A 23769-nucleotide genomic window follows, 5' to 3' on the forward strand; every position below is an offset into this window, starting at 1 on the left:
GAAGATGTGATGTTGTACAAAGCACTTTCACTGAGCTCTAGTTTATTTAAATAAAACTATTTAAATAATTACTTGACAAGGCTATTTTGGCAGCATTACGGCAAGTGATGAAACATTTTACATAGCAGTTTATTAATAAAGTCAGGATTTTTCTTTTCTATCACTCTGGCATTTGCTATATGTCTGTTTCTAGATAAACTAGTGACACAAATATTTTGTGACACTGGAGTCATACTCCAGTCATATGCTATCATAGTCACCTTGACAGTTTCTGACATGCTGGAAGGATGATGTAATTATTAGAAAGCTGAATCAATAAATGCTGACAGCATCAGCTCTTAGGATGAAGAATATGAACATTAAAAAAGTCTAGATTAAACAAAAATCATTAGGAACTGTTTCATCCTGCAAGTTTTAATTTTTAGAAGGATTAAGTTTAAATTTTTAATTTTGATATGAATAGTGAATTTCCTGAAATATACCATCTGCTTGCTCAGCACATGTGTACATTAAGCTTATCATTTTCTCCCTGTAACTGTAATTTTGCTATTTTTAGATTACATAATGAAAGTCTTGGTAGAGATTTGTCCTTGTTATCCACTGATTTAAATTTATCACTGGAAACGTAATAACTACTATCAGAGGCAGTAGTGACCACCCAGCAGTCATAATTCCCTCAAACAGGCAGCTTTATGATAACCTTTGCTTAAGGAGAGCAAAGATGTAATGAACTCTTTAAAAAACCTTCAGTCATAATCTGCCAGAAGCTCAACCAAAGAAACTGAAATGTGCTTTTAGCTGCAATTTCCCCTGAGACTATCAAAGAGGTGTGTGCTAGCTTCTGATGAAAGTTTGGGTAATGATTTAGCATGAGTATGGAATTCAGATTTGCTCTGAAGAATTTATCAGATATGTAACAATCTAAAGGACTTTTGCTTAGCATAGGAAAATAAATGTTTATTTTCCACTTAAATATGCTGAGCAGGCTATATAAAATTCAGTAATAGCTGTCCTGGAAACATTTATGGGGAATTTAGGTACTGAGTTTTTGGTTTTGTTTTTAAAACCAGAAAAGTGTAGGATTTTCTTCTGTGCTTTACTCCTAGTTGGATCTCCTCAGCCTGCTTCTGAGCATCCTTCCATTAGGGATGTCATTTTTGCTGTGTATGGCTTGGGGACCTTGGCTGTCTGGCTCAGGCATTCACACACAACCATGCCTTCAGGTGCCCCGTTTTCCAAGGACTGACTGAAATGCAAAGCACTTCTGGAGAGGCACTTTTCTGATGCTTCAGAGTTCATCCAGAGGAGTTTTGAAAGACATCAGTCATATTCAGTTATAGCAGGGTGTTGTGGTGAGCACTTTACACAGACAAAGCCCTCTAGATTCAAGGAAGTCTTAGGGGTGGGACAGATTGGCTCAAGGGGACTTTGTAAACGAGAATATTTCACTACACAGGATTTTGATTTAATAGTGTATGAAAGCAGAGAGCTTCCATCTGGTAAATCTATGATTCTAGAGTCATTGTAGGATGACCTGGTTTGGAATGGACCGTAAAGATCCAACTGCTCCTGCCATGGACAGGGACAGCTTCCACAAGACCTAATTGCTCAAAGCCCCATCCAACCTGGCCATGGACATTTCCAGAGGTTGGGCAACCTGTTCCAGTGTCTCACCACTCTCACAGCAAAGAATTTTTTCCTAATGTCTAAACTAAACCTACTCTACGTTTGAAGCCATTCAGCTTTGTCTTGTCACTACATGCTCTTGTAAATATTTTCTCTCCATCTTTCTTGTAGGCTCCCTTCAGGTATTGGAAGGTATCCATAAGAACTCCCTGGAGCCTTCTCTTCTCCAGGCTGAACAGCACCAATTCTCTCAGCATGACTTCATAGGAGAAGTGCTCCAACCCTCTGACTATTATTTGTGTCCCTCCTCTGGACTTGCTCCAGCAGGCTGCTGCTCTTCCAGTGCTGGGACCCCAGAGCTGGATGCAGCACTGCAGGTGGGGTCTCAGCAGAGCAAAGGGGCAGAATCCCCTCCCTTGCCCTGCTGCCCACACTGCTGGGGTGGCAGCCCAGGACATGTTTGCCTTTCTGGGCTGCAAGTGCACATTTCTGGGTCATGTCCAGCTTTTCTCCCTTCACCCCCCCCCTCCTAAGTGCTTCTTGGCAGGGCTGCTCTCCATCTGTTCATCCCCCAGCCTGTACTGATACTGGAGATTGATTAATTACTTAGTTAATATCCCAGGCATAAACTTACAAATCAGTCAGAAGGAATGGACTATGGCGCTCGTCCTTTAAATAAAACACTAATAAATCTCTGGATGAGAGCCCTTCCTGCCCCTTCCCCACAGATGAGCTCAGGTCAGCCTACAACTGGTTAATTTTCTTTGGCTGGTGAGACATGGAGAGTTAATGTCCTGAGGTGGACACATGTCCCATGGCACGGGCTGAGCTCCATGGTCAGTGAGGAGCCAAGGCTCGTCACTCATGCGCGGGCACGTCTGCATTGTCTGCTCCTGGGGCCGAGTCCCACCCTGGCTTTTCTCTGCAGAGACTCGGGGTATTGTCTGGTTTTGCTAACAAACAGCTTCATAGTTCAGCTTTGGGAATAGCTAAAGTGTAGCGCAGCTATGGAATTCTTTAAACATAGCTTGAAATTACATGGAGAAACTTTCTTTTTTTATTTAATAAGTGAATTTGTTGAAGTGAAACTGTATTTAATATCACCCTTTTGGCACGGGGTGAGAAAAAGGAGGAAAGGTTACTGTTAACACAATCTGTTTTTATGCTGGCTGTGGAATTTGTGCTGTTGCAAACCCTCTGAAGTACTTTCTAAAATGCTGGTGTAGAAGCGTCTCGCCAGGACAAGTGGCTTTTCATGCATTGTTTTATTGACTCACATTTGATGGTTTCTCACATGTATTTAAAGGCTGGATTCCAGTCTCTGGGGAATGACTCAGAAAGCATTTTATTTTGAACTGAATTCATTTGCAATTTCCAACAGAGGCATCTGCTGACCAGTTATGAGAGGGTCTTGGTTCTTCAGCACTACCAATTGAAATCTTGTGGCATGCTTTATTTTGAGTCTCCTGTGCTTACGCTAGGTCTTTTATTATAAATGAAACATAAATATCTTTAAAAGCAATGCCAATAATTTTCAAAATCCCACCTAAATATGGTAACATGTTTACAACTTGCTCATGTAGTGCTCACTTTCATAGTCTAATGAAATTGAGTAAAGACCCTGTTTTGTCTTTATTTTCACTGTCTTTTTTAATTGAAAAAAATTCCTCCTTGTTTTACTAGTGAAGGAAAATGTATCATATTCCAATCATTTTATTTGTCACACACACACACCTCCACCCTTTCCAAAACATCTTGAAGACAAGTACTTGCACCAGAGAAAAAATACATGAACTCTGGCATGGTTAAAAATGGGATATAATCAAGTGGATCTTTTCAGTGGAAATAACAGCAGGCATGGTTTTATGGGTTACATAAACCACATGAACAAGAAACCTTGCTCATGTGAATAATAATAATTATTATTAATATATTGAATTGTATTATTGTTATTAAATTAAAAGTGCATCAATTAAACTTAGTAATAATTCTAAGCATGAGGGAACTTGCACTTTAAATCCCCATCCATCTTATTTGTAGTTTGTTTTATTAAGTGTTTGATTTTTTGTTCTTTTTTAAATTCAGTCCTACAGCTTTCCTAATAACAAAGTGAGAAGCTGTCAATCTAATTAGAGCAGACATTCAAGAACTAGTAGGAGGATATAAGTCGTTTAAAAATTATTCTAATACAATGGAAAATAGCTTAGACTCTTCGTAAGAAGGTTTTGTGGTTTTGTGCCCTGAAGACAAATAATAAATCTGAAGGGTTTCAGGAAACCAGTGAAATGAAATGATCTTTTATGATAAACAGAAAGAGTTTGGAAAACAATGTATGACCATACCACAGCTAGATTGCTATTAAAGCTGCTTCATCACTCTGCATGCAACAAGAAAGGTACTTGCAGCAGGAGTTATTTAAACAAGGCTGACAATATTAAACTCAACCACTGTTAGTCAATGGTAACCTGAATTGGTAGCTGAAGCCATGCTTCCTACTCACATAAAGTACAAGAGAATCAGTGAATATTCTTTTTGTATCCAGGTAATTCTTATTTTTGACAGCATGGTCTAAATACTGCCTTTTTGTACCCTGGTACAAGTCTGCTTAACCATGGGATTTTCAGTGTAATTTGAGCTTTGCTTTGCAAAAGACAGATGAGTGATCAGTTTTTAAAAGCAGATTTCTGACATTAACAGAAAACAGGGCTGTTTGTATGTAGATATAAGTTTCTATTTTTTAAGAGAAGGCAAGTTATTAAGATTACCCCAGGGCTTGGTCACAATTTAAGCATGATGTTGGTTTCAGCAGGCCCTGCAGATTGGGGTGGTTTGGCCATTTTGGCACATGGTCCCTGTGATGCCAGGGAACCATCCCCAGGAGGGAACCTTTCAATTTGGCTCTGTTCCCTGGTGCTGCAGGAGCTGTGACAACGGTGCTGTAGCTTGAATGTGTGTGGATTTAAGCTCCATTTTAAAGCTGGTTATAGTAGTTTATCTCATAAATTCCTATTGCAAAATTGTTTCAATGCTTCATTTGCCTAGTGATTAAAAAGGATCTAAATTAGAGTGAATTTATTCAAGTCCAGTTTCAACCCTTTGTTCTTATACCATGGTTATCTTTTTGACTTAAACAGCTCCTTTACAACCCTGTGATATTTAGTGATAGCAGTCATCCTCTCTCTAAACAAGCTCTTTCTGTCTCCTTTTGTGACATATTTTACATTCTTCTCATCATCCTAGTAGTCCTTCTCTGCAGCTGCTGCAGCCTAAGTTAATCTTTTTTGAACACAAGCATTCATAATTACACACAATAATTGAAGTGATGTCTTAGCAGTACTTTACCGGCACCCTACTAATACTTCCCCCATCGTTACTAGAAATAATTGAGCTGATGAATTCTAGGGCAGTGTTTGTCTTTTTTCACACTGGTAGCTTATTGTCAAACAGTGATTGACTAATGTGAACTGAGCTTTCTCCTCCTCAGTAATTTCTAGCTTATAGCTGAAAGTATTCTTGTTATTATCTAAAGTGCATGACCTTACATGTTCTACAAGAAGTAAAGAATCCACTTTGTGTACTTCTTTTCCCAGTCATTAATCATACTCTGTTTAAAAATATGCCTAATTTATAATTTTAATGTTTCTCCTTTGAACTTCCAGGAGCTGTTTCTTGCTGTGTCTTTAACAGTGAATCTAAAAGTCCTTTATTAGGGGATATTTTCTTTACGTTAGGGTAACTTATCTACTGAAATCAAATCTCTTGTAAATTTTGAGAAGTAATTTATAACCTATATATAGTGAACACTGAGTTTTTGGTGTAAGGAATAATTTTTATATCTAAGAAGAAGCTATAAGGCAGATTAGCTTTTTTCCCCAGACTTCAGCAATCTTCAGCTTCCTTCTAAAATTGTGAACCCCAGCAATATATGTTCTTATAGCCTCAGTCCATAGAATCATGGAATGGTTTGGACTGGAAGAAACCTTAAGGATCAGCTGGTTCCAAACCCCTGCCATGGGCAGGGACACCTTCCACTAGACAAGGTTGTTCAAAGCCCATCCATGGCCTTGAGCACTTTAAGGGATGGGACAGCCACAGTTTCTCTGGACAACCTGTTTTAGTTCCTCACCACCCTCGCAGCAAGGAATTTCTTCCTAATATCCAATTGAAACCTACTGTCTTTCTGTTTGATACCATTCCCCCTTGTCCCATCACTGCATGCCTTTGTGGAAAAACTCCTCTCCATCTCCCTGTAGGCCCCTGTAAGATTTTGGAAGGGCACTTTAAGGTCTCCCTGGAATCTCTTCTCCAGGCTGAACAATTCTAATTGTGTTTCATGCCTCTAATTAATAATTTTTGTGGCACTCCTCTGGACTCACTCCAGCAGGTGCATGTTCTTCCTTTGTTGGGACCCCCAGATCTGGATGCAGCACAGCAGGTGGGGTCTCAGCAGAGCGGAGCAGGGGGGCAGAATCCCCTCCCTTGATGTGTTGCCCACATTCCTTTGGATGCATCCCAGGATACATTTGGCTTTCTGGGCTGCGAGTGCACATTGCTGGGTCACGTCCAGCCTCTCATCCAGCAGCACCCCCAAGTCTTTTTCCTCAGATCTGCTCTCAATCCACTCTCTGCCCAGCCTGTGTTTGTTCTTGGGATTGTTCCGAGGCAGGTGCAGGACCTTGCACTTGGTCGTGTCGAACTTCGTGAGCAACTTCATCCTCCAGTTTCCTTAGGACCTCTGGATACATTTCATCTGGTCCCACACACTTGTGCACTTTTAGGCTCCCTGGAAGGTCTCTAACCTGACTTTCTCCTGCAGCAGGTGCTTCTTAGTTCTGCCAGTCCCTGGCTTTGCTTTCTGACACTTATTTTGTGTGGCTGGAGCACTGGCTAGTGAGGACCAAGGCTGTGGCAGCAGGTGTGGCCTTGGGTGAAGTCTCTTCCTCTAGCAGGTACCTGCTCCTGCAAGTTTCCTTGTTCCTAGAGTAGGGGGGAAGGAGGGTGAGGAGGGGATTGTTTTGCTGTTTTTAAGGTTGGCTCAGTTTGCCAAAAACTCTATCACGTTCCATGTGACTAACCTCACTCACAATTTGTTCCCACCTGGCCAATGTTTATATCATTATAAATTCTAACGGTGATTTCGGATCTTCCAGATTTCTGATGAAAATGCTGACTAACATTTCATGACAATACTCGTGAAAGTGTTATTTAGTGATGATTTATAAGGGAGAGCTGGCCTAAGTGATTCAAGTGCTTAATGACTTAAATGTATATTTTGTTATTGTTTGGGACCACTTTTGAATATAGAGATATTGTATTTTTAATTAAAGTGCCTCAGGAAAGACTAAAAATGGTATTCTGAAATCAAATTAATCAAAGTTGAAAATTAAAATAAAAGTTTCAGAATATTCTGGATACAAAAGTATTATTTCATTGAAAACAGATTCTGTTTTTTTCTGCTCTGCTAATTAACAGTGGAGAAGAGTAGTTATTATGTGAAATTCCATCAGTTAAACAAGAGTTCATTGATTAATACATGCAGAATAATACATGTTAGTCAAATACTGTTTTCCTCTGAGATCCCATTAAAAACTTGATCAAAGTTTAATTACAACATAGGCCAGTTATGTTCAGATGACACAGAAAACAACAAGCCCTTCAAATAATGGGGATGACACAAAGAGATTTGTCATGAGCCAAATTGGAATTCTGCAGATTTCAGCCAAGTGGCTGAACAACATAGGGAAAGGTGCTCTTTTGGTGATGGCACATTGTAGTGAAATTACATTTTTCGTTCTTTGTGGGTCATTTTATTCCCAGAAGTCACGTGAAGATTTGCAAGGACAGTACAGAAACTCTTGGATTTTTTGAGTGTATTATTCTGAGAAAATTCATGACAGACATCCTATGAGCAATATATGCTGGGTTTTGTGAACCCTGGGGGTTTGCCTTGGAACTAGCTGTTTGATATTTACTTAGCTCCACTTCTTCTCAAGAAGGAAGGTGAAGTTCTGCAGTCCTGTCATGAGGACTGTAATTTGAGAGCTACTTGAGGAAAGACATGGAAGGGATGGGTTGCAGAGAAAATCTGAACAGGGATATTTGAGGTCTACAGACAATGTGGAAGCAGAGTAGAATGAATGGGAAGGTGGAGAGGTTGAGGGGAAGGATCTTTGCTGAAGCAATGGGAGTGAGGGAGAAGTAAGCATGAGACTGGAGTAAGTGCCTGTTCAAATGAAGCTGTTTAAATCAAAGTGTGAAAAATTATCCCAAGAACTCAGATGTTGAGTTTGGTTGGAGTTTTTATAAAGCACGCAAAAAGTTTGTAAGTCAGCCTACAATTCACAGTCAACGCTCCTGGAACGTACTGCAATATGTGGCATGGCTGCATTTTTAAATTGAATGTAACACAATCCATTGGTGGCCCTTCAGAAAGGAATGAAGAATAGAATGTTCTTTCTTTGAGTAGTTATGAGGAAGAGCTGCATGACCATTTCATTAGAGCTCAGTAAAGCTCCATGGGTAAAGCACAAGCCTCAAAGCAAAAGTACTGCTATTTCTGCTTAGACCATCTGACCAAAGAAAGGCTTTTCTTCAGGAAATATCCTCTGGACAGAAGTCTCAGAAGCTCTAAAATAAGATTTTCTATGATATACTGGATTTTAAGATGTATTTTATGCACAAAAAATAAGTACTGATGGAACAACAGGAGCTCCAGGAAGGAAGCTGTGATCAAACTGGTATGTTCTCTAGCAGAGATCCAATTCTAACAGGATAAAGATATCTGATTCTGTACTAGCTGATTCATTTTTCCTGTAAGATGAGCTATACTGATGTGGAGCACACTTATACCTACAACCATACCTGTACAGATGTAGTCATTTAGCTGTTACTTTCTTGTCCAAATTCTCTGAGATGTTTCAGGCTCAGCTTTGAATATAGCCATACATTCAATCTTTATGAATAAAACATATCATTGAAACGATCCCCTTCAGCAGCAAAGATTTGTCTTGAAGGTTATTTTCAAATTTTCTGTACTTATATAGCATCTTTTGTTACTTTCATGATTTCAAAGCACACCAGAGAGCACCAAAATCAACCTGCCTCACCCACTACTGTTCAGAGATCTATCATGGCCTCTCTTCAATTCAGCCTTTTTGTTAATAATGTTCTTCTTTGACCAATTTTCCAGTAAATCTTACTTTTTTCCCTCTTTGAAAGTAAATAAAATTTACTGAGTTAGCTATCCCTAATGGCATGTTTTTCCTGAAGTAATCCACACGTTATGTCTTTGAAAATTGCTATTTGCACAGAGTGAGTAGAATTAGTGATAAAAAGATCTAAAATTCTGAATGCCACATCTGCAGTGAATACTGGGAATTTGTTTCAGCTCACAGGCTGTTATCTCTATCAAGAGTCCTTTTTTTGATAGTACAATAAAAGGTGCCTGCTGGCAAGAAAACAATTTCTCTCCTTCATTTTCTTGGAGATAGTTGTATTGTAGGGCTGACTATGGGGAATCACAATTTTTTGTTGCATATATTAAGTTTTTGCTCACTGTAATCCTTATTATCCAGGAATTCTTGAAAACTGAATGGGACATAAGCTCTAGGTAGCTTTCTGTGGAGCCCATCACAAGCACCCATCTCTCCATGTTGTTTATAAAAGAGCTGTAATAATTTGCTGTGTGAGGGCTGCCTCATTATGCATCTAAAGTTCAAGTGGTCTGGACCCTTCCCGTGGGAGTTATCAGGGGCTCAAGTGTTTACTCAGTCTTTATGGAAGTTTTACAATTTTATAAATTCTTATCAGTAGCTGAGGTAAACTGAAATTGGCTGAAAGCTAATTTGGAGCTGCTCACAGGAGTCTAATTGTTCAGAAAAGTGATTTCAGCATAACCAAACTGAAACTTAACTATCTTAAGATAACTAATTCAAGAGGCATAAGTTGCTTATATGGGTTGAACAGATCTGTGCTTATGTCACGCAGTGTGAGGGTCTCTGTATTTGTGCTTGATAAAATGTTTTATTTCCTTAATTTACTATTTTAAAGGTTCTCTTAAATGTATAATCTAAGAATGAACAAGGCAAAAAGAAGCATTCAAAAACTGGAAGATCATATTGCATGGTTTTGGTCTTTCCATCATCACTATGTCTCTATGACTCCCTATCTGAAGCTTAGATGTAATTTCCAAAGAGCTATCTGTACTTTGAGCTACACTGCATAGACCTGTGTAAGGAACAATAAAACTCTATCACCCCAGAAAAATAGCACACCCATACACACAGTATTGGCAGCCCTGGAGCTTTTGATATATTGCCAGGACAACCTGCAACTCCAGTTCTGCAGTGCTTGTATTTCAAAACATTTAAATGAAAAATGGGTGGAAAACTAATTATGGAAGTTGTTTCAAAGTGAAGTATGGTGATTTGTTGAGACAAATTGCAAGATAAATACCAGGCAATGTTAGAAGCATGGAGTACATCAATTCATTACAGCCACAATTAGTGATCACAAATGTTCTGCTATTAATATTTTTTTTGGGAAGCAGCACACAGGCATTCCCCACTCCTCCATGTCTTTGTGAACTTGTAGACATGGAGCTTCTTCCCCAGGTGGCCACCATGGTGCTGTCTTCAGGCTTCCTCTGGAATGGCTCTGCCACCCTTTGGATTCACTTATATGACATGGCTTCAATCTACCCAAGAGCAGCTTAAGCAATACGATATCCTTCCTCAGTGATGTTTTGGTCATTGCACAGAAAACACTCTGTTAGTCAGCTTTAGGATGCCACTTCTTTCCAGATAAAACTATTTGGCATATTTGGCCCATAGTTGTAGATCAATTGGAAACTCCCTAATCTATGCAGGTTTGGTAAGCATTTATTTACCAGAAATATCCTTTTATATACTATTTTATCAGTGAGTAACAGGATCCAGAAACATTGTCTCCATTCATAAGTCAATAGATTCCTTTCAAGAAAATCAGTGCCAGGTTAGAGAACATGGACATGTGGAGAAGGATTGATATTTGTGAGAACTGGTGTTACAGTATGCAACAGCAAAGTTACAACTGCAAAGTATCTGGAAGTCCCAGAAGAAAACACCTCAATGAGCATGCGTGGCAGGGCTGAGATTATTGTAAATTAGGAAACATCCTCATTTTCTGAACTGCTAATCTGCCTTGAACAAGAAAAAATGTAGTTGAGACATTGAGATGTAAAGATAAATGTGTCCCTGAGTGAAACACACACTTTTTTCATTGCAAAACAATAATGAAGGTGAGAACTTCCCAGCAGAGCTGCAGCTCTTCAAGGTATTCTTCTTTTTAAGTGCAGATTAGCATGTCAAAAAGCAGAGCCATGTTTTATCTTTACATTTTTAGCCTTCTCTTTATACATTAATGGAACTGCAGCTCTCTAGTGTGAGTCCCTTGGGTGTTGCTTGACTTAGCATATTTTTTAAACCCTTTTTAAATCCTTAGTAAAATCTTGGAACATTTATCCTAGTACAACCACAGCGGGGGACATCAGCTGGGAGAGGCGAGCTTTCAGCTAAGTGTTCATTCATGGAACTGAAGCAAGCAGGGTTTAAGATTAAATTCAAGCATCTATCTGATGCAATAGGAGCACCTGGGATACTCTGCTCACACTCACACCCCGTATCTGGAGTCCAAAATTTTTTTCTATTTCCATCCCAAATTCTAAAATGCAACTCAGACCTTCTTATGCACAATCTTTCGTTTGGTGGTGTCCTTATATTTCCATAGGTCTGGATAAAGCTTTCTTCTATTCAGTAAAAACATGAGTTGATTCAGAAGTCATGTAGTAGAGGGCTCCCACACCCTATTCCTGTAGCACACTTAATTTTCATGCACATTGTTACATTGGCTGCTATCACATGAACCTTGATTAGGCTTCAGATGTGAATGTTGTATTCTGTTTTAATTTTGTTTTCCATAAGTACATAGGACACCAAGCCCAGCAGGGGCTGCAGCTCCACCAGGTGTGTGGAGCAGTGTGTGCTGTTCTGGGGACACAGCCCTGCCTCTGGGCCAACCCAACTCCAGCTTCATGGCAGCATCCCCAGGACTAAATTTTAAGATCCTATATTGAACATGAAATGACTGCAGGAGATCAGCATTTACCATTTAGTCATAAAGTGCTCTTCTGAGGATGCAGACTTCAATAACTGCAGTCTTTTTCCCCAGGAGTTTTGGTTAACATTGACTGATAGTTTATAAGGGGGTTACTGTTCGTGGTAGCTTGCTTTTATTTGCTTTTCTTATATCTGATCTGGAAGTTCTTTTGCATGTTAAAGATTGCTGATATTTTGTCTGTAAGTAAGTTTCAGACAGAGTAATAAAATGCAACATTTCTTTCTTTGCATTCTTGTGACTCTTGACTGACTGCGTTGTCAGATAAAAGCAAAGCTGCAGTGTTACAGTTTTCTGTCTATGGTATGTAGGTCTTAATATATATCATATGGCAGGGGGCAATGCATCAAATTATTTTTCATGGCCGATTTTTTGTCACTAGAGTAAAATTAGTAATACAAGAATGAATTAGTAAAATAATTTACTCTTCTTCTGAGCTTTCTGGCAGTGATTATTTTTGCTTCTTTTGATGTGTAAAACTTTTTTTAAGGTTTTGTTCCCTGAAATTTTTTTATGCTGTTTGTGTTTGTTAGCTTGTGATATATTTTTTGAGGAGTTTTCTTCTTATGGGTGCCATTCTGCCTTTAGTGGGCAGAAATTCATCCTGCTGACTATGCTGCCCTTCCCTTTGTAATACTCTCAGCATTGTGGTCCAATGCTGACCAGTGGGGGAGAGGCATTATGAAACTGCAAAGAATTGCATCATTACACTATTTAAGATAAACCAGGAGGCAAAGTAAATTACTGTACATTTTACAAAAAGAAAAGGAACAACTGCCAGACTTTCTGTTTTGTCCTGTAAATTGTAAAAAGAGATGTTAAAGATGCCTGGAGAATTAAAGCAACCTTTCTGTATCTTGGTAGAAAAGGATTTTTTCTTTTTTCTCCTTTTTTTTTTTTTTCCCAAAAAGTCCAAAAATCACAGTTCATATTTCTGTTTTGGTGATGAAAGAAAGCATGAGCCATGTGCATCGGGGAAGCAGTTTGCTTTTTACACTCCAGCTTTACTGAGTGCCTGAATATCAAAACTTCTGCCTCTATTCCCCACGTGCATTTCTCTGATGACAGGGAGATGAGACTGACTGAGATCAGCCTGTTGGGGGTCAGTCAGGTGCTGGTGAGAGAGGAGGTCTCATCCAGGCTGGCTGTCCCTCTGGGCTCCCACATCCTGCTGCTGGTACACAGCACACAGAGCACACACTCACAGGAATGCTTTAACCCAGACCTAATGCCTTCTAAAAGCTATCAATGCTATAAAAGCGATATTTATGCTATAAAACCTATCAATGTAATAAAGGAGGAAAATCTGTCAGGGTTTTTTCCTGATAAGTCGGAGTATCTGTGGAGCATACAGGTGCTGTGCAGGTCTGTCCTTCCTTCCACCACTAGTTTGATCTGGACAGAGATACTGGTGAATTTAAGCCAGCAACATTGAATTTCAGCATAGTTTTAAAAAAAAGAATTCCTGGAGGTTGAAAATTTTAATTGAAATCCCTCCATTCAATCCATAGTACCATTTTTCCAGCCCCGCTTCTCCCTTACCTCTCCCACCAAACTTGGTCAGCGATTCCTCTGCTCTCTTCACCCCTTCACAGAGGCTGAGAATAGCCAAGGTGCCCATTATGCAACTTTGCTGTTCTAGACTTTATATTTATGAATTCTGAAGAAATTTGTAGTAAACCAGCACTACTGTGTCACTGGTGTCAGCTGCTGAAAAAAGGAAACATCTTGACTCTTGATCACAGTGCTGCAGACAATGTAAGTACAAATGGCACGTGTTAGTGGTTGGACATGTGTAAATGTATGAAGATTAAAACCACAGTCTATTTCTCAGCTGGATTTTCCCTCACAGATGCATCTCTCCTGCCATCTTTCCAGAGCAGATTGGCTTTTGTGAGATTCAGCTGTCCCAAAAGCCTCCCAGAGACATGGGGCTGGCTGTGCCCCAGGTCACTCCAGCATCCCAGCAAGGACACCTGGGGCTCTAGGAGGCGTTGCATGGGCCATGCTAATGCAGGTATTGCTGAAGCTGCTGTAAGCTGTGGGAAGGGGGATCATGAGACCTGGAGCACCTCCAGGACTGCTCCTCTGAATGGAAAGTGCCTCTTGTTTCAGCTCTGTGGAGATGTTGCAGTTGATCCTGGTGAGGGACAAACCATGGCTTCTGTACTCACTGAGGTTTTAGCCCAGACTCCAACTACATTGAGCCACTCGCTCACTTTCCAACCCCCTCCTTGGGATGGGGAAGACAATCAGAAAAAGGTGAAACTCATGAGATCAGAACAATTTAAGAATTGAAATAAAATAAAATATAATAATAATGAAAATGAAGAAAGGGAGAGAGGAATAAAATCTAAGGAGAAAATACTAAATAGTGCCCAATACAATTGCTCACCATCCACTGACCAATGCCCCTCCCATCCCTGAGCAGAAATTGGCAACTTCTGGCCAAGTCCTCCCCCCGTTTATAGGCTGGGAATGACATCCTACGGTATGGAATATCCCTTTGTCTAGTTCAGGTCAGATGTCCTGGCCACTCTCCTCCTGGTTTCCTGTGCACCTGCTGCCTGGCACAGCATGAGACACTGAAAAGTCCTTGACTTAGGGGTCAGCACTACTGAGCAACCACTAAACCATCAGTGTGTTATCAATGTCACTGTCATATTAAACCCAAAATACAGCACTAGGAAGAAAACTAACTCTGTCCCAGCTAACCCAGACAACACAATATGGTTCCAAGTTGACTTTCAGTTCATCTGAGATAAGGAATTGAGGGAGAAAAACAGGATAACTTCCATAACAACATCACTCCAAAAAAGGAAGAGATGTCTGTAAATGATAAATACTCCATCTGGAAACATTTATATGGAAATCCCTCTGGTTTCATTATGCAGTTATCGTTATTGATTGGTTTGACTGACTTAATTTGCCTTGGAGGAAACTATCAATTTTAAAGCATCAGAGTTCAGCAGTAACGTTGATAACAGAGATATAAGGAGTAATTAGGGATAGTGCAAGTGCAACCAAGATATGAGGTGCCCAGTGGGTGACTGGGGCAGTGATGGCAAAGCAGGCAAATGTAAAACATGGCTGTGGGCAAAGGATCAAAATAGAGGAAATGTGTCGCAAGGCACACTGCTGCCAGAAACAATCAAGTTCATTTAAAATAAATCAAAGAGAGGCTAAGGCTTTTGTAGGTAAAGCCATTATTCTAATTAGGCTATAGAAGAGCAAGCAGGATACCAGGAGGTGTTACCAGCAGCCATATAGACAAGAAGGGATGTTGTCACTGCAAACCACTCAGACCAGCTCAGCTGAGTCTGGGGTGAAAACTGGTTTATTGAAAAAAAAAAAAACAAAAACAACAAAACAACAAACTTGGTAGATTCTTTACAGACCCAATCAGGATGCGTGTGTTTATAGATGAGTGTTGGGCAGTTACATTTTCACTGAACTCTGTAGTGACTTTCTAGCTATTGCTCAGCAATGTGTTGTTTGATGTTCCTTGCTCTGGTCAGCAGGGGGGTTTGGTTGGTTCATGGCTTTGTTTAGATGAGCAGGTCAGGATGCTGCTGTCTGTTAAGACTGCTGGTTCAGTTTCACCTCTACTAAAGGAAATTCAAGGCAATTCCAGGGGCTCCAGAGCCACTTTGGTGAATTGTCACTGCTGCTAGGAGAGGGATGTGGTTACTGCTGGCTCTGACAATGAGTCTGGTGGGAGCAGATGTCTGGTGTGATAACAAGGTGTCCCTTTGTCACATTTGTCACTGGTATAAGGCCTATAAAGCAAAGTGTCTGATGTTTGGCTCATGAGACAAAAATTTACGTTTGCAAACAATGCAATACTTCTTGGAAGTTGTACGAGAGCTGCTCATATGGATGAGACACCAGTCAAATACAGTAACAATTTTGAAAAAAGAAAAAGTGGATGCAAACCAGGGACAGTTGCTTTCCTTCAACAGAATAAACTGGAACTCTGTGCTAAAATAGAAACTGTGAAAAGTACAGAATGAAGGTATTGGCCTAACAGGTCTATAAAGAAATATATATATAAGCTGCTATTATAAAACATGCTGGGACTATTAGGAAAACATTTAAAATAGGTTTTGGCTCACGCCTTTAGAAATATATTTTTTTTCTTCTATATTTCAGCTACACAGTAACTTATTATAATTTTCTATTTATATTACTGCTGGCCTCTGTTTACTGTTGCTAAATCTACTTGCCTTGGGGCACTTAGAGCCATGTTGTCTCTGTGGAGCACTTAGATTTCAGCAGTAAATTGTCTTCTCATCCCTTCTGACAATGGCCTGAAACCACCAGCATGCTGCAGACCAGGGTCTCACCACCCCATTCCCCTGGCTCATGGAGCCAAATCACACATGACACAAGGGACTCATTCAATGTGCTGGGAATTATGCTGTAGAAAAGGGACATTCTCTTCCCCATGCTCCACAATTTCCGTATGTGTAGCTCCTGTTAGGTTCAATGAGTATCCCTGAGATGAAATTATAACCCTAAGTGGGTCCTAACAAAAGGCTGCTTAAAAGTTTTGATTGGCAATCTCTTTAAAGAGGAGCATTAAAAGGGAGATTAAGCAAAAAATACATCCTCTCTTTCAGAACAGATTTTATAAGGTCTGCTCATTGGTGGTTCATTCCTGCAAACCTGTGTTTCTAGTGAAGGGCTTGCTTCAGTAAGTATTCACAAATATAGATATAAAGCTCTTCTCTTGTAAGCACCTGAGAGCTCTAGACTGAACTGTTTCTGAACTGAATTTGGAATCCCTGAATCCCATTTTGTGAATGCAATTCAAAAGTGAACTTGCAATAAATCATCATTTTCCGAACTCTGAAAAAAATAGATTTTGAATTTTGAATTTTACATGTGGGGGGAAAGGCTACAAAACCCATGCTTCTTATCTCTTCTTATTCTCTTTTCAGCACAGTGGTAGCCTCTGAAGAGTCAGGTTGCTGTATCCAGGCTCTGGTTGCCTCCTGACCACAGTAGGACTTACGGATTTTAGTGACAGACTTTATTAGGCTGTTATACACGTATCTGTTTTTTTTTTCCTAGTGTTCTGATTAACATGTGGCTGGTATTTTCCCCCCCCACCCCCAGCATTGCAGATAGTGAAAGGATTTATCATTTAATAGTGAAGCAGTGGTAATAATAATAATAATAATAATAATGATGATGCAAACACCTGACTTCAAGAAAGATAAAGGTAACATATTGCTAGGTGGAAGAATGTATCTGTTGGTTGCTGGTCTTTTCTTTCTTCATACTGTTTAATAATTTATCAAACCATCCTGACCCTTAATTGATCACAAGGGCTACCAAGTGCTTTAGCAGTCTGTTACACTCTGTCAAATGAGATGTGTTATTTCCTGTGAAGCAGAACAAAATCACCCCCCCAAAAATCAATGGGCAACAGCATATTTCAGCTGGGTGGGTGCAGTCCACTTAGAGCCATATTCTGCACTTTTACTCCAGCTGAAAGGAACTTTCATGTGTAATTTAGAAACCTTTAGCTGGCTACTTGCTTGGGTAGAAACTGCATGAGTTCATAACTGTACATTTGTGTTCATGCTTTAGAAGTTATAGTTACCAGCTCCAGATATTTCTCTACTCCCAGTGATCCCTTTAAATGTGGATTATTGATGTTTTCCTTCAACGTGTTTGGGTTTGTTTTTTTTTATTTTGTTTGGTTTGTTGGGTTTTTTTTATTATTTTTTTCTTTGTTTGTAAGACACAACCCACCAAAAACAGGAAGAAATTTGATATTCTTCCTGCTTTTAAAATTTTAAGACTTACATTGCAGGGTCCTGAAAGAAGTTCAAAACTGTTTAAGGATGGTGCTCAAATATTCTTCCAATAACTAAAACTATGGTATTATTTCACTCTCTGTAGCATTCAGTGAAAACATATGTTTAATTTTTACATATGTTTACAGGTAAGGCTCAAAAAGGTCCTTTGAACTTCTGAAGATATACAGGACAAAGAGAGGTTCCTACCTCTGAAAGCGTGGTCTGAAAGCTGCAGCTTTAGCAGCTGTAAATAGCACTTTATGTCTATATACACTTAGATTTTATCCTAAAATGTTCCTTAAGGTGTCCCCTTGGCTCTCTGTGAGCTCAGGTCTTGCCAGCCACCAGTCCAGCTGTGCTGCAGCCTCTGCTGCACCCCAGATAATGTGGGGAGGCACGTGGCTTCCCCTTAACTTGCAGGAGGACCTTGAAGCAGCCCTGGAGACCTGTTCTACAGGGACTTTACTGAGGAACCAGGCTCCTTGTTAGTACCCATGAAGTTGTCACTTGTCCGAGCACTCCTGCATCTGAGTGGTTTGGTCCTCCATGTGACAGGAGAGTGGAGGCACCTCTCTGTATACCTGACCTTCTATTCCATAGAGAGGATGTGCTACTGGAAAGTGGAGACTGTGGGCATAAGCTCCCTGCCAAAGTGATTACTTTAATTGATAATATTTTTTAAAAATGGCTACTAGCATCTTTCCATTTTGAAAGAAAAAAAAAAATCATCCTACTTTTCCCACTCAGAACAAGTCCCTAGTACTGCATGGTGAAAACAAGTAGCAAGCCCTGGTTTGTCCACTTCAGCATGAGATTCAGCACAGGAGTCATTTTCAGGAACTGTCTTTTTTGCATCATTCCCTGCTTTGTAACACCAGACAGAACTGTGCTGACCTTGTGGATCACCCTTTGAGGTGCTAGAGCCTGGGTGGAGAATGTAGACCTCCAACTCCATTTCCCAAGGGAAAAGATGGTTCCTAGGACTAAGTATTTTGCTTTTACATAATGCAAAATCCAATCTGAAGATGTCTGTTTATGACTCAAATTTATTATCTCCTAATCAGGAATTATTGCTTTCTTAGAGATGCCAGAGTTATTTTGTTACTTTGATCTTTTTCTTTTCAGAATGTCATCAATATTTTATGTTTGGCATTTTGCTGTCACTTACACATATCTTTGAATGGAAGCATGTAGCAGATAATCAGAAGCAGAAAAGACAAAATATGGTCATTCAATCTACACCTGTATTTCACATTCACTTTCTCATTTAATATCATACTCAATTCAGGTAACAAATAGGAGATGGTATGCTCACTGCCATCTGGTTCATCACTGGAAATTCTGTCGAGCCTTAGCTTTAATGAAGGGTTTACCAAGGACTTTGACATGCAGATGAGTTTCTTGTATGAAGTTCTGGTTTAGAAAACTGTTTTCTAAGGAAGGTATGTCATGTTGTAATACAGAAAATTATGCAGTTTCATAACACAGGGTGAAAGTCAGAGATGTTGCAGATCCATGTTTCTCAAATTTACAAAGCAGAGAATGATGCTTGAGTTCTCAAGCAGAGAACTCTTTCCTATGTATTTCTGTACCATTAGATGATTCCCAAGCTCTATCAGTAGAAAAGATCATCTTTTGTCTTCCAGGGGCCCAAATGGGTGAATGGCTGCTATAATCTATGGTTCTCCCTTTTGGAGAAGCTACACAGCAAGGTGAAAATAATAATGAGTTCAGGATCAACACCTGAATTTGGGCATTTGTGGAGCACCATTTTCACATCTCGCTCACCTTTGTGTGTCCCATCTTATAAAAGAAACAAGATATTTCCCTGCATTAATTGTTACAGCCCGCCTAGAGGTTTGGATTATCAAGAAAATTATTTTAAACATTTAAAGATTGAAGTTATGTCTTTTTCATCTGACTTTACCCAAACTTTTCCTTCCAATATTTTTCTCTATCCCTGCATCTCTTGTATTAATTTTATCCCTTAAAATCTACCTCTTCGCATAGAAGTTCTTTTATTCAGTCACTGTAGGTAGTGTATTAGCACATTTTTTTTAAAGTTTACACAATAAAACCAGCTGCTGAGCTCCCTCTTGAGAGGGACTGAGAATGTCTCGTTCCTCTCCTAGCAGTCCTGTTGACAGGTACAAAGCATGTCTGGGATTTGAAAGGTTATAATGATTATACTGATTATACTGAGACTCCTAAAGCCTAAGAAATTTTAGGGGATGGAGAATCTAGGAAGTGCAGATGTCTGAATCATGTCATTATGATGAGTGCAAGCTGTAAAAACCAAGGCAAAGGGAGTTCAGGGAGATGCAAACAGCTGCTTTGCATGCAGCATGTTTCAGAGCTGTGGATGGGTACTTCGCATAAAACTGAACATTTCAGTACTGGTTAAGTCGCATGGAAACACTTGCTTTTTTGATAAAGTGTTTGTAGAGTTTTATACAGGGAGATCTTAAAATTTTGCCAGAAGGTTATTAGTTCTGTAAACACTAGACTCAGGTGTATGTAGTTGCACTGGACACCAGGGTGTGAGGGAGATACCTGTACACAATATACACAATATTGACCTGAGCCACTCTGAAGATGTCAGAGGTACATACAGGATCCAGTTTTGCTCTTAGAGCTGCTGTATAATCAAGCTTGTCATAGTCATTTAATTTTTTGGTAGCAGGATGTTGTTTCACTTCTGCCCTTTGATTTGCTAAGGGGCAAACACTCAGCCTGAGAAACTTTTTACCAGTTTGGAGAGGGGCTGGAGGAGAAGGGAGGAGTTATCTTCCATTCCAAGGGACTGCAAAAGAGACTGGAAGCAAAAGGGTGAAATAACATAGTTTGCCCTTAATTTAGCAAGTTCTTAGTATCAATTGAATTTTCCATTGTTTTTGCATTTTTATCATTTTTTATGTTCATCTTTTCAATACGAAGCCTTGGAATTTAGGCATCAAAAAGTTTTTTTAATATTGCTGTCACTCACTGAAGTTTCAGGATTTAATTGTTGTTAAATGAAGGCTCTGAACTCCTAAATGGAGTTGATGTACTCAGTAAAGGTCCAGCAGATGAGGAGGGTTGTTTTTATTGTAAAAATATAACAATCAATTATTAATAAAAGATAACGATAACATGGTGATAAAATTATAAAATTGGGATTTTGAATGATTGTTGCACTATTCATTGACTTTTTTCTGAAAAAAAAAATGAATTACTTGTTTTCTTTCCTTGTTTAGAATTTATTCTAGTAACTGCAGAATTGTTCTTTTTTTAAACTGTAAATCAAAGGAAAAAGAAATTCTCCACAGATGTTGTATGTGTTTGATGTATTAGACACATTTTTGCAGTATACTGCCTGAAACCTAGGGAATTCATTAACTCACAAGTTGCTGCCAAGGAGGGGGAAGCAGTCACATTTCCCAAGCTGCTCTGCCTGTCTGTCCCCTGGCTGGGGGATGTGTTAGGGCAGCCTTTGTCCTCCCTTGTATTTGGCTGGCTCTGGAGAAAGGGGAATTTCTTCAAGCTGAAGGGCTGTTCCTGCTTCTCCCCTGACAGCATCTGTTATTCAATTACCCTGATAGTCTGAGGCTCTCTGTTTCCCATTGCACAGCCAGGGATGATGACAGATGAGAGCTGGTGCTCTGCAGCAGCCCCAGGACCCCAGCCCACAGCACTGAAGTCACTGGCTTTAGCACAGGCTTCAGAGAGAGGGACAGGCTTTGGGAGAGGATCAGAGTTACCACCTGACACCCTGGGCAAAGAAAAGCAATTGCCTAAATAGCATTTGCTCTGTGAGAGACCTCTCTGGGCATATTTTTGGACACACCTGTCCCAGCAGAGCACTGCTGCAGGACTTCAGCAGTGAGAACAGGGCAGTGAGCCTGGGCACCAGTCAAGTGGGATTCCTTAAGGAATCCTTCCCTACTGCTACCCCTCTCATTTAGACAAGAAAGGCAAATAAAGCAATACAGCATGCCAAGTGGCCAAACCTCATCTGTATCTAGCCTCCTGCAATAAAGAAGAGTCAGTAAAATACCATCCCTCTGGATTTCCCTACTACTGATCTCCAGAAAATAGGCTCCATTCAGGGGAGCTTGAGTCTTCTTTGTGACTATCCTGACATGATGAGCTTCAGCATTATTTGAGGATTTGAGCTGTGACTGTGTGAATGACAGAAAAATCTCATGTGGATTCTCAGTGGGGAACTAACTGAAAAACCCTGGATTGAGGAGGTTGTGGTTGTTTGTAAAAGATGCAGGCATCACTACCATCACCTGCTGCCTCCTGTCATTCCTGGGATGGAACACTTAAATTCACTGTGGCTCATTTCTCCCCCCCCCCCCAAAAAAAATTGAAGCTGGTTTAGAATTTCATAGCCCCGAGGATAAATAGCATCCATAACCTTGAGCTAGAGTCTGTCATCCTCACTGGTACCTGACTGGGATTTCAGACGTTGCTTTTTGTCTATAAAATGTGAAATGGTTTACTTGTGAGACAGCCCCCTCTCCATGCCAGGTGCTGCTGGCATCCAGTCTCTGGAGACACCAGGTGAAGAAGTGTGTTTGCATTAGGAAGGATTTATCCCCCTCCTTGATGTAAACCTCTCATTTGCAAACTCCTTCTACCTCTGAATCTGTGGGGGCTTACGAGAAATTGCTGCATTCGCATTTCAGGAGAATTACCCAGTTACCAAAACCCAGTAAAAAGGGATTCTGAGAGTCACTGATGGGTTTTATTTCTCTGTTGTTGTTTGAATTGCAGCAAGCAAATCTGGAAAATACCAGTCACTATATACTTTGAGATACAATCACCAAATAGCTGACAGTGACCTTTTTGAGCACAGTGGTGCCTGCTCCCATTGCCTTTTTCTTTTGATCCTATTGGCAATGTTTCATCCCATGTCACTGTTTTCTGAAAGGAAGGTTCAATATTTGAAGTAACTTGGAACAAGGCATTATCTTCTGATAACTGTATTTAGAAGAATAGTTTCATCATTTCCCCTTTCATGTTCTAGGAGTAAAGGTGAAGTGATCCATTCTGGTAAGATTGCCTTCCTTTGAGCCAAAGGGTGTCAAACAAACAACCAAGTTTGCACTGCTTTGTAGGAAACTACAGAAGGGGTCCAAGGGGAGAAAGATTGCTGTCAGACATGTTTTATGTTAAAAATACTGTTCTTTTGTCTAATGATGAACTGCAGTGAATTCCAGAGGGAGGGATTAATAGATGACATTTACATTCATTCATGTATTAGAGGCATGTATGAAAAAGAAATTTTTTAAAAAAATCAAAGGAACGTATACTGGTAAAACTGTGGAAGGTTGCTGCTTTTATTTCAGATCAGAAGAGTTCATGAATCCAGAGTTCATCTCTTTTTTCCGAATAGATGTCTACTAAGAGATAAGATCTTTCTCCAAGAGCTTCATTTTTCCTATTAAAGTAGAACTTTTGATTTTTGCTTCAGGTGTTTTTTTTTTTTTCTTTTAGATCTGTCATGGGTGTAAGTGAGGTAATGGAATAACTGATTTACAGTAGCTGTCATCCAGCTCCTCCTTCAAAAATGCAAACAATTCCTCTGGTATTGGCCTCATGAAGACTAATAGCAGTAAACACACAGAGCCTTGTAGTCAATGCAAAGTCAGCCTTGGCTCAGGCAAAGGCCAGCTCCAGTATTTTCATTGGCATTAATTCTAATTACTTGATGGCATACCCCTGGGGTTTTTCATTCGTGTTGCCATGATAAAACACATGGCAGATGCATTTCTCAGTCTGTTAGCACCTTGCAATGAGCCATTAACACGAGCTACTGTTTCCTTCCTCTGTGTCTTTCTCCTAGGAATAATGTCTGACCACCAGTTTGGAAACCAGTTCATGTGCAGCGTGGTTGCATCCCATGTGAGCCATCTCCCAACCACAAACCTCAGTTTTGTTTGGATTGCTCCACCTGCAGGGACGGGCTGTGTCAACTTCATGTACGTATACACAAAGCTGTGAGCAGATAATCACCCTGGAGAAAATAAAATTGTCTAACCTGTTCACACTGTCTGCATAAAACAGTCACTCAGAGTACACTGCCAAGTGTAGACTGCAATTTCATGAATACTGAGTTCTTCCTGCCTGAAGAGTTTCTGTGTATATTGGGACTTCTTATTTTCGAAGCATGTAGGAAGTCTAGCATTTAACA

The 23769-nt window shown here is 39.9% G+C and overlaps 1 protein-coding gene across 1 annotated transcript in view; it reads left to right on the plus strand.

Moving 5' to 3' along the window:
* The window catches only part of RELN (reelin), a 274215-nt gene that overhangs the window by 56035 nt on the left and 194411 nt on the right, over nt 1–23769 (plus strand). The window contains exon 3 of the mRNA XM_062490818.1: nt 23422–23557. Coding sequence (XP_062346802.1) covers nt 23422–23557 — 136 coding nt within the window. The remainder of the gene's footprint in view (nt 1–23421; nt 23558–23769) is intronic.

Source organism: Cinclus cinclus, chromosome 4 (genome assembly GCF_963662255.1).
Source record: "Cinclus cinclus chromosome 4, bCinCin1.1, whole genome shotgun sequence".
NCBI lineage: Eukaryota > Metazoa > Chordata > Aves > Passeriformes > Cinclidae > Cinclus > Cinclus cinclus.